Below are 12,374 nucleotides of genomic sequence, written 5' to 3'. Positions count from 1 at the left end.
AAGATTACAGTACGTTTTCTATACGAGAAAGTAAAAGGCCAAATTTTTATAATTTGGTCATTTGAACAATGATGGGAAGTGCCAGAACGAAACATTAGTTGTAATAATGAAAGTGATTTGAGTTTTATTGCAACAATGATATAATTTTATATTTCTATAAAATATGCTTGAAATATTTTTTAATTAAATAAAAATAGAAAAAAATTTGGTGTTATTAAATTTTTTGAATTTTAAGATGATATAAAAATCAATTTTATGCTGTAATATTTTCGTATGTTAAAATAGAAAAGCATCAAAATTTTGCTTAGCTTTTAATTAATTCAAATTTTTTAAAAAATTCCAATGCATCTTTCCAAATGCCATGTTTGGTAGCTGTAGATCAAATGGTCTTGCCTACAGACTATCAATAGACAAAAAAATATACATTTATTTTTGTTATTAATAAATATTTTTTCTTATGCGTCAAAACAAGTCATTAAATTCTGTGTTATGTTTAATAATATGGCCTTTCCGAGTTTATTATGAAAATGTATTTGAAGTGATATTTTTTGTCAGTTAGTAGCCTCTAAAGATGGAGAACTTTTGAATACAAGCAGAACTTCAAGCTACCACACATCAACAATTTTTAGATTATAAACTATATGGTTCCAAATTTAGTGAAGGATATAGCTAAATTCAGTAAAAGTGCGTTCATGGTTTCAGCCTTCATGAGTATTAGCCGTCACGCAACTGGTGACTCAAATGTGATTTTTTTCCTCCTATAACCTGTTAGTATCAAAGAATTATTTCAGACGTTTATGAAAAATAAATACATACATTTTAATCAAACTGCTGGATAAGACGATTAAATTATGATTTTTTTTTTCTTCGTATTTGCAGAAGAAAATTTATTCACCATAAAAGAGAGCAAGCAATCGTTCTGAAAAATTTGTTTCGCTCTTTGACATAATTTTTTGAATTTTGCAAAAATTTTACGGGATAGCAATTTTTTCTGGAAAAATATAAGAAATAAAATTTCTCCGTCGACATTCTATTACTTTTTAAATTTTTTTGCATCATTATTTGAAAATTTCTCACTAATTTAAATTAAAATCAATCGAAATCCTTTTTGCCCTTGGTTTGTAATTAATTTTTTTCCAGTTCAAAGATTTTCTTTACCAATCCTGAGCAGATAACCTGCATCCTCGGGGGTGGGGGGTGGGGACTTTACTTCTTTGCTGATTTATCAAAGAGCCAAATTAGAAAATCAAGAATCACAAAACTTATTTTTATCTAAAACACATTCTGCTAGTATCATTTGCTAGAAATTTTCCTATTTCATTGTCTTTTTTTTTTAGAGCGTCTTTATTTTCAATTAGTCTTTCGAGTTTCATTATCATCCGTACTTCACTGATGATATTATTGTTGCGAAGATAAATAAATGTACAAAATCCATACTAATTTTTCGTATGATATTTTTGGAATGTCAGTTACTATTATTGTTGTTTACGAATAACGTTGTGAAGGTTCTGAAAGTTCTTAATAAACAAAGGAATAAATTTCTCTCACATCAGCTGAGGGGAAAAAATCTCGGTGTCTAAACTCAGAAAAAACAAAACCTTCTCGCATTATGTTGCAATTTTTCTCACATTTTATTAGCAATTGTGCGAATAATATATAGAAATTATAAAAGTTAAAGCTAAATTTTATTGCAACTCCTCAGACCAATTTTTTTCTATACCAACGAAATCCAGACTTCTGTTCCGTTTTTAGAAGCGAACTCCTAGCAATCCATGAGGGACTTAAGACCATTTTACATCTTTGAATTCTGATAGCAGCAGCTCAATGGAACACCTTAACAATTGGACCTATCTTGGAGATAAAGCAAGTTTGTCTATTCTTCAGAAGTTGAAGCTGATCTCACTCCAACATGATATTCATTTCCAGTGGACTCCATCTCATGTGGATCTTCTTGGTAGGGATGACGAATATTTTACGAGCGGTTATTACGTAACTAATATCATAAAGTCACAAATACCAGTGATCAATACTTTTCAAAGAGAGATGTGATTCAAATCCTTGATACGATCTTACTAAAGATATTTCGATTACAGGTTTTGGATCACGATAGAAAGTAACAATCGATACGATCTGTCCAATGGAAGCTCTCGAACAAAACAGAAAAGCAAAAATCTGTGAATAGGTTGAAAAGTGAACGGACAGGTTATTCTTGGAATTATTGTATCATTGAATTGCATATCATTGAAATTTATCGGAGCGGTGACTTCACTGGAAAGTGTGAAATCGCCGCTCCACTTCATGAGAATGACCATGACTTTCTGATATTCGCATTTGATGATGCGAATTATTCCATACAAATAATTTTTAATTCCTTGTGGCATGACTCTGAACATATTCTGTTTACTGCTGGCGCCATCTATTTGTAAAATATAAAATTAAAGTAAACATTTTAAAGAAATGACATATATATTAAATTCAAATTTTTCAGAAAATGGTTTACTCCAATACAGAAATTAAATAAATAGTTTTGAAAAAAAATCAAATTTAAGAAGTAAGCTGAAATAGATAAATTAATTCTATCACACGTTACTTAAATGAGTAAAGAAAGTATTAATTACAATTAATAAATTTTATATTTAACACTAAGTAATAATTTTTAATTAATAATATGATTGAAACAACAGATATTTGGAACAAATATTTAAAAATAACAATAGCAAAATTATCTGTTATTCAAAAAATCGTAGAAAGAAAGCAGCCTAGCGACTTCATCTTTTGCTGAGCTCACTTACTTAGAACTCTTCTCTCAGGTGAAATCCCTAAATAAAAAGAATTGGATGGTAACCCCTACCCATGATTGGTGTAGGGCCGATAAGCCGGCCAGTCCTTAATTCTTCCTTGTGATAGAAAAACTAAAATTTGTTGTCGCGCCTTTCCATCTTAAATGTGTTGTCTTTTCTCTGGGTGAAAGTTTTAAATCTTACCCCCTTTGCCCGAAATGCTGCATCAGGCCTCTGTTGAACATATTCTAGACTGTTTAGGGCTTCTTTGGGGAGAAATTTATTCTTCTCACTTCCTCATTTTTGACTTTCTTCTTGTCAACGGATTTTTTGATTTGGTCTGACAGATTAGATACAGCAGCAGCAACAACAAAAGTTAATGTTAAATTTTCAATAAATTGTTGTTAATATGGTGGGCCATACTATTTTACGTTTTTTTAGAAATAACGAAAGAATGATGGTTGAGTTAATCTACATGAAATATCATTCACAATATCTTGTATTGAGAATCTTTCGGCAGTCGACTCTTGAAAGAGTAACCATGTAGATTGAAGTTCTGGAATAAAATACTGGATATCAGAAACATCTTCAAGAACAGTAAGGACAGTTGATCCAGCAGTTATACCCTATTAGAACTAAATGACTAACAACATTGTTACAATATCTCCAAAATATTGGGCGGTATTTAAAAATATCGAAGAACATCGTGGAGATATTGCATGATATGCTGTGCTAATAGGGTAAAATATAATATTGTATAATTTTGGCGAATGCAGTCCTTCGGTCGATCTGTTTATTGAAGGACGAGGATATTTCCAACACTGCCTGAAAAGGACAAGTAGGGCTGAAATCAATAGAATGGGAAGTCAGTATAATGTCAGAAGTGTTCTTTGGCAGGAATATAATCACAAAAATGTCATAAACGTCCATAAATGTCATGAAACGTTCGACTTGAATAACCCTCAACACAAATAACAAGCTTATAACATGTAAAAATTCTTTCCTTAAAAGTGAGAGAATGAAAAGAAAATGATTTTTTTTTCAGAGGGAGGAAATATTTGTTTGTTTGTTTGTTTGAATGAAGGGGATTTAGGGATTTTTAGCTACAAAGGCAGGGAGGAAATAAATTGAAATTCGATTGTTTATTTTGATCTTGGATTGCTGCCAAATCAACTTTGCACTTCGTACTTAGAATTGAAAATATTAATTCTGAAACATCTATTTCTGTTTTCCATTTTTATCTGATATAGCTATTAAAAATTTGTAATTTCTGTTTTTAATTTATGTAACATTTGAAACATTATTAATAGTTTGATGCAACATTGTTACGTAAACTGTATTATGCAAGCACGCGGAATCTTCTGGAATTGGCTTGAATTTCTTTATTGTGATTGGTTGTTTCTAGATTTTTGGGTAAGAGAGATCAGAAGTGAAGAATTGCGTAGAAGTTGAATTTCGGTTTGAGACGTGAAATTTGCTCATTGAAATATTCTTTTAATGCGCTTTATTGTCCAAAAGGTCATTGAAAGAGCATTACAGATTTTCCTTAAAGTTTGATATTTTTCAGAATTGCTGATACTATTCTGTCGTTTTTGTTGATCAGCATGCCTAGACGAGGAAGGTCATCTCCCATGAGGTAAACACATGTGTTGTTTAAGCATGAAGAATCAATTTTGTAATTTTAATTCTGATTAGTATCTTGTGAAACAATGTTGTAATAGTATCTTGTAAATTATTTTCACAGATAAAATTACGAAAATTCTATGTAGTATTTAATATAGTTACGCTTTTAATTATTATATACGTTATATAATTTAATGATGGAATATATCATATTAAAATTAATAGGATATATCTCATGTGAATGTAACCGATTTATTGTTTATTGGCCGACTTACTCCTACAAGGAAGTAATATATAATGAATCTGTATACTCTCTTTCTCAAATTTTGATTGCTAATTTGCGTTTTGCATATACAGATCTCTAGGTTTGGCTAGAATTTTTTCTCACTTGGCGAGAATCTGGTACCCGATTCTCCTGTTTTACCAATTACTGGTCAAAGTATATAATTCTAAAATTTAGGTATAAAATTCTTGTCAATTATAACTTAAATATTTTTTTAAGTAATAATTAGTTCAAGTGTTTAGTTAAGAAAACCTGGTTAAATTTTTCTTGCATTCTATGTTTTGCAGTTTTTACATTGTATAATAAGATAAAATATGTATGCAAATAAATGATCTTTAATAAATGTAAAATTTCCAGTACAAATATATACTAGTGCATCATTTTTTTACAGATATTGAAAATGATTCAAAATGCATACAATAAGAAATTTGTACATTAAGAATTATAATGAAATAAAATTTTAAATGACAATTAAAAATTTAAGGATTTAATAGCAATTAATCAGTTGTAATTGTTAATCCTAATGAGTCTTTAAGATCAGTTATTTATGTACAAATTCTTCAAGGACATTTATTTTGATTAAATTTGATCATTGAAATATTTAAAAAATATCATTTACTACATTTTTTTTAATGATTTTGCTAAACATAGAAAGGTATAAGCATAGAAAAGATTTAGTAGATTTTTTTTAATTGTCCAACCATGCGCATGAAAGGCTTCCTTAACAAGTATGGTTAAATTTAAATTTTATTTCGCACAAGGATGAATTTTTGTAGATTAAAACAATGCCTTCAATACTATGTAATCTACAATATAAATTAAAATTAAAGAAGTCTTTAATACATTGTACATTAACTGTCTTGGATTTCTTATATATATATATATATTTTTGTCTAATTTTGAAAATTTTATACGTGATTCAGATTTTCATTGATATTTATTAATCAAAGATTAATATTTTAGGGAATAAAGAAAATTCTTATTTATAAAGGGGAAAAAAATGTAGAAATGTTAAGATAGTTTTATTTTCCTGAAATATGAGCTTTCAAAGAGTAATATAAATTTTAACTAATTATAGAAATGCTAGTAAAATTAGTGAAAATGAATTATTTCAAATTTTTTAGGTCTGCTCCAAGACCATCTAGTAATGTACCTGCCAGAGCTCCTCCTCAACAGCCAGCACCTGTTGCTCAGCCTCCTCCACCAATGGCAGCACCACAACAGCCTGGACTTTTTGCTCAGATGGCAACAACAGCTGCTGGTGTTGCTGTTGGCTCGGCTGTAGTAAGTTTTTGATGCTGTATTTTGATACTGTAATTTTAAACCATTAATTTAGAGGTGATACATTGTTAGACTAAAAATGTTACTGAATTTTTTTTCCCGGAAATTTAATATTTAAGATTATAAATATAATTTGATTCCAATATTTTAAACATTCTGACAATTGTTGAAAAAATTCTAAACCTAGCATTTTAAAGTGGTATTATTGTCATATTTTTAGAAGTAAAATTCTCTATTTGTAGTTTTCTTGGTACATTCTTTTTTTTACTGTAAAAATTTTTAGACTCTACTAATTGTAGTATAATTTTTCTTCTTGCTAAATAATAGGAATTTCCAAATTCACTGTGAAAAATAATTAAGTAGAGCAGATATAGTTTGAAAAAAAAAATTGCCGAGGAAGAAGATTATGCTACATATGTCTTATTTTGTCTTTTGATTTGTCCATTGTAAGAAAGTTTTCTTTGTAAATGTTTGAAAACTGAAGCAATGGACGAATAGAAATTGTGGATCTTTTAGATCTATATCAGAGGATTTAGAGAAAAACCTCTAAAGTGTTATGAAGTTTTTCTAAAGGTGACTCTGAACATTCATTTATAAAATATTTTTGTTATATACTATTAAATTGTTTTGTTAGAAACTTTGGTAAAATCCTAGTTTAGCCCTTTATTTCACCAAAGAAGCTCACAGTAGAAGGTCTCCAATCAAGATGGCTGATCATATAAACAAACTGCGAAATAGTTGCAGTTACCCATTATTTTTATTAAAATTACGAGATTTATTGATCTTGATAGTTTTATCATAAGAACACTTCTTTTTTAATCTTTCTGGACAGTTGCTGAATCCCCTTTGAATTCTGAAATAACAAACTTGTGGGTACACTAAACAGGGATTCAACCAAAACTTGTGTGTATGAAAGTATTATTGACTTTCATATATAAATTTATTAGCTGTCTTTAATGACCATGCAATTCATCCATCATATTAATGTAATTATACTTACAAACCTCAAACTTGCAAATTATTTAATTTCTGGTAAAATAAAAGCATTAAGTTATAAAAGGCCAAGAAAAAAATTGGAAAATACAAAAAAAGAAGAAATACATTAATATTCTTTAACTGAATATTTAAATTAAAGTATAATAAATTCCAATCTTTGCATCTGGTGAAATCATACGATTTACATCCTTACGTTCAGTTGTTAAAAAGAGATTCTCTAAAAAAATATGAAAAATAATTATTTTTGGTGATTTGTTATTACAACAATCACCAAAATTTACAATTATAATGATCATATGTTATTTAACAAATTATGAATTAAATATTTAATTTAATTATAACATGTAAATGAAAAACAATATCTAGTTACCACATTTTTTTTTCCCCAGTAAATGGAAAGATATATTAAAATTTTAGTTAAACATGACATTGAAAATCAATGGAACATTTTTCAAATGGCCATTGGAATTTTTTTAATAGGTCATAATCAAACATTACTATAATTAAATTATCTTCATTGAAAAATCTATTTTTAATCTGCATTAAAAAAAAATAGAGGCTTACTTTAACACTTTTTTTTAAAAGAATGATTTAATTTTTTTCTATTGGTGCGATTTAAAAAAATATAATTTTAAAATGTTAAAAAAAAAAATCACTTGGTGTAATAATATTTTCACTAATAATTGCAAAAAAAAAGAAAAAAGAAGAAGAAGAAGAAAGTTGAATGTTGATGCTAATTTCAAATTATCAGGTGACAACAATTTTATTTTTGACAGTATGAAATTTGAGAGCAGAAGTTAAATGTTTAAATCATTGCTCCTCCCATGAAATGCTTTAATAAATTGAGACATCAAAATCATTTTGAAAAAAGGGATTGAACTTTGTATCATGATCATTCTGCAAACATATTTTTAATAAAACTGCTAGGTGGTCTTGAATCGGAAACTAATCTGAAATGTTTAAGATTTGGAATATTTTCTCAGTTTTGTGATCCAGATCAGAAAAAAAAAATTCATACAATTTACGAGTTCCAACAAATCATAATGTTTATTTTCAGCCCGTGTATTTTGTGGCTTTAAAAACTCCCAAACCAAAACAACATGTTCTCAAATGATTAAAAAAAAAGTTTTTACAACTCTAGCTAAAAAAAATAATAAGGATTCGGTGATACATATCCCTTCATTCCAAAATATCCTTTTATAAAATATGGTAGCTCCTAGTCCTATAGTCTCCTCTGTAGCTTCAATTATTGTTAGGGAAAGCGTTGCAGGTTATCTTTAAAATTGTTGTCACCATTAATTAACTTCCTTCAAAATATTTGACTTCCTTAATTATAACTTGTATTATTCTCATTGTGTATCTAACTTATATTATGCTGTCAAACATAATTTATTCTTTTTGTTTTTGTTGTTTAAAGGGCTGCTAATTATAGGCATTAGATGTAAGAATGATGGCTATAAGTTTTTTTATTATAGGAAAATGATAGTGATTAACATTGCTCTTAATTTAAAAATTATTAGTTAAGCTTCAGTGCCTTTAATTTAAATTTCTCAAGCTATTGTATGAGGTGTTTCCTTTATATATTATTTAAATTATTCCAATTTGTATTTTTTAATCAAATAAAATAATGTATCTGGTATATGCCACAAAGATTCAATGTCTATTAAAGAAATGTTTACTATAATATGCCAGTGAGGTATATTTACAATAAAGTACTGCCTTTTCCCTCGTATATATCCAATATATATTTAAATTTTCCTGGATAATATGCTTCTTAAAGTGATTTTAAAAATCTTATGCTATCGATTTCTTGCTTTTGTAAATATTTTGAAGTAAAAATAAAATCTGTCTTTTGGATTTCCTCTTTTTTGCTTCCTGGTTAATCAGATCCCTATATAGAGTTCATATAATTATTTCTATATATTATTGTGAAAAAAAAATTCTACAGGCCTCCTTAAATATAACATCTATGGTAGTTTTAATATAGATTAATAAGCTTGAACTTTCTTTCCATAATTTTTAATTTGTCATAATTTTAAGATTTTTCTATGTGTATCATTCAGTTTTCCATGTTTTTGATACAGCACAGGAAAGATTGCTTTGTGAGTTTTAAGTGTATTTCGGGCAATAAAGTTACTCAAGACATTTTTAGAGGCTTTCTGTATATTCAGTTTAACAACTAATTTCAAATGTGATACTTTATTGGAGATAGAATCAGTGTGGTTTATTTTCTTCTCAAAATGCAATTGGTAATTCTATCTGATGAGTTACATGAAGTATTAATATAACTGTAAAAACCACGACCAAACGGAAGGACCACAGTCCAAATAGGTAGGCAGAAAATATCAAAAAGAGGTACATGAGAATATCTTTTGAGCTTAAAATTTCTGAAGGGAGTTTTCCCTGAATTTTAATCGTCTTTATTTTATGCATATATGGGTTAAAGGGCATGGAAATCAAAAACAACTTTGGAGTTTAAATTCAAGAGATTAGAAAATAGTTATTTTTAAAATGTGGATAAATTGTTATATGTGTTTAATATCATTAAAATATTGCAGTCGTTGTAATATGATGCACATATAAAATATTTATTTCTTTTAGGGCCATACAATTGGTCATGCCTTAACTAGTGGAGGTGGAAGTGCTGCTGAAGCTGCACCTGCTGCAGTTGCATCCCCTGCTGCTGCTCCAACCCAGGCGCCAGCTCCTCAACAGAATGCCTGTCAGTTTGAATTCAAACAGTTCCTGGAATGCACTCAAAATCAGAGTGATATTAGTTTATGCCAAGGTTTCAATGAAGTCTTTAGACAGTGTCAACAAGCAAATGGTAAGTCTTTTATTACTGCCTAATAGTTTTATTATAAATATAAAGTAGAATCACAAATATGACTCAAAAGTAAGCTATAAATTGTCTTTTCGGTAATCATAATAGCCATTTTAAAAATTGCATCTATAATGAAAACTGTTTTAAAATGTGAAGGGGAAAAAAAGACTAAATTATTATATGAAGCAATTATGGAAGAATACTCTTATTTTTCAAAATTTTAAATTATTCAAACGCAAACAATTTCACGTTTAAAAAAAGTTGAGTTTAAATTAATAAGTAGAATTTGTTGGAATAATATTTTTATTGTTGTTAAAAATAATATAATCAAAGGCATTATTTCATGCTGTTTATTTGTGTGATTTTTAAACTCCTCTAATTTGATATATAGACAAATCTCAAACATGAAATATAAAGAATTGTGCTATATTTCACAGTTTTTATTTTTTAAGAATTTTTATTTAAATAAAGTTTTTAATTTTCTAATTTTATGATAATTTTTTTAGAAAAGTACTTTATATAAAATTACTTTCTGTTTGTATTAAATTTACAAATGATTATAATGTATAAAAATTAATGATTATAATATAAATAATTATAGTAAAAATATTAAAATTGATACATTTTAATTCTATTTTTAGGTTTGGCACCACAGTTGAGCTGAATGGTAGATATAGTAGAAGAAAAGATGTGAAAAACAAATTATAATTTTATGTAGCATTATTAATTTTGTAGCCTTGTTACATGTACCTGGTGATGAATAAAATGCTGCAGATCAAATTTTATTTATTAAGCATATTAAATTCTGCACGTTATACATTCAAAGTCATTGTAGCCTGGCCTTTTTAAAGAGTCAACTTGAACTTTGTTTTATATTGCAGATTGTTAGATATATTAGTCATATTTAGTAATAAAGGTTTTACTTGTTTGCAAGTATACTGTTCTCTTCATATTAAGTAAATTGTCACTATTGTATTAAAAAAGATATATATATATATTGAAACTTATTTTTGAAAAGGGTAGTAACTGTTCCTTTTTTTTGTTTGTTTGTTTATTTTATACAATACTGGTGTAATAATTTTTTGTTCCTTGTCTAAAATTTCTGTTTTAATAATATGGCATCTCTGGACTTAAGTGATACTGTTCAGTTTTCAAAATTTAATAATCAGATTCTATTGTTATATGGAAGCTAAAAATATTCTATGGCTGGTATATTTCTATGCCTATCATATTTCCACTATAATTAAAGTTTTACAGCATCTAACAAAAATATAATTTCGATATATGAGGAATTAGTTTGTAAATTAAACACCAACAAATGTTACGAATAACATTTGTTGCAAGGTGTGAATAAACACATTATAACTGATTTTGAAGCTGCTGTATGTAGATTTCTAAGTATTATAAACTTGAGTTGTTTTTAATAATAAAACAATATTTAAGAATACTGCCTAAATAAAAATCTGATCTTCAGAAAACAAGTCTGCTATGAATCATAGAATATAATTTACAAAAAATGATGAAAATTCTATTTCATGCACTGGAAAAAAGCTCTAAATGATCATAAAAATGTAAATTAATTATATAAAAAAATATTTGAATCTGGATTTAATACATTAATTTCAGCATACTAATAATTTGCTTTTGTATTAAAATTGCCATAGGAAAATTATTTGACCAATCATAGTGCATACTGGATTCCTGGAATTTCACCTATTATAAATTTACAAAATTAATCATTATTAGAAATGGTTCATTTAGTGAAAATTTGAAGAATTGGGAAATATGTAGGCAAAGTCAAGTATTATATTAGGCAAATATTTTCCTCTCCTGCTCTTTATTACAATTTACTTTTTAAAACGAAAAAACTGCTTTTATACTTTCATAGCAGTATATCTCTTTTTACTTCTTATTACTATATCGTTAGACTAAATATAGAAATTAGAACTAGGCGTGAATTTTTTATGAGGAGATATGGACAATATAAAATGGTGTAATTTACTGGACAAAAGATGTATCACCTGTGGTGGAATATTACTGCAACTGAGGTTAATAAAATGTGCTAAAATAACTTGATTCTGAACAGCATAGAATGCTTTCAGTATAGAAAACTTGTGGAAATGTAAAGGTTCAAATTTACAACAGAAGCTATGAATCACACTTTAATAATTTACCTTGATAAGCTGAAATTTTTCTTGGAAAGTAAATTACCATAAAAATTTGGTTTCATTTTTTAAGTCATGTTATAAAACCTTGCATTGATTATATTATTTAAGTTTAAATCTATCAATCAAACAACTATAAAGAACCAAATTTTGAAATATAGGCGTTTAATTGTTCTGAGAAATAGCATATTGATAATTCCCTAACTTTTCAATCATAGCGCTCTTCCAAAATATTTGGTATGACCATAACAGAATTTTAAATTAATAAGTAATGAAACAGTACACATTTTCATTTCAGTAAAGAATCAAAAAAGTTCTTTATTAAACTCTATAGTAACCAATTAATTACTATTCAAATGCACTTAATATATTAAGTCGAATTAATATTTATTAAACGCATCTAATGGTTAAAGAAATATTAA

General features: G+C 27.5%; 1 protein-coding gene across 1 annotated transcript; it reads left to right on the top strand.

The window, feature by feature from the left end:
* Positions 1-4,192: 4,192 nt before the first annotated feature.
* LOC129981820 (coiled-coil-helix-coiled-coil-helix domain-containing protein 2-like) lies at positions 4,193-10,715 on the top strand. Its single transcript, XM_056092845.1, has 4 exons — positions 4,193-4,416; positions 5,811-5,970; positions 9,565-9,790; positions 10,429-10,715. The coding sequence occupies exons 1-4, from the start codon at positions 4,385-4,387 to the stop codon at positions 10,449-10,451; spliced, it is 441 nt and encodes a 146-aa protein (XP_055948820.1). The 5' UTR covers positions 4,193-4,384; the 3' UTR covers positions 10,452-10,715.
* The last annotated feature ends 1,659 nt before the right edge of the window (positions 10,716-12,374 follow it).

Source organism: Argiope bruennichi, chromosome 8, assembly GCF_947563725.1.
Source record: "Argiope bruennichi chromosome 8, qqArgBrue1.1, whole genome shotgun sequence".
Taxonomy (NCBI): Eukaryota; Metazoa; Arthropoda; class Arachnida; order Araneae; family Araneidae; genus Argiope; species Argiope bruennichi.
The sequence above is the reverse complement of the archived record's forward strand: the minus strand, read 5'-3'. Positions and strand labels throughout refer to the sequence as shown.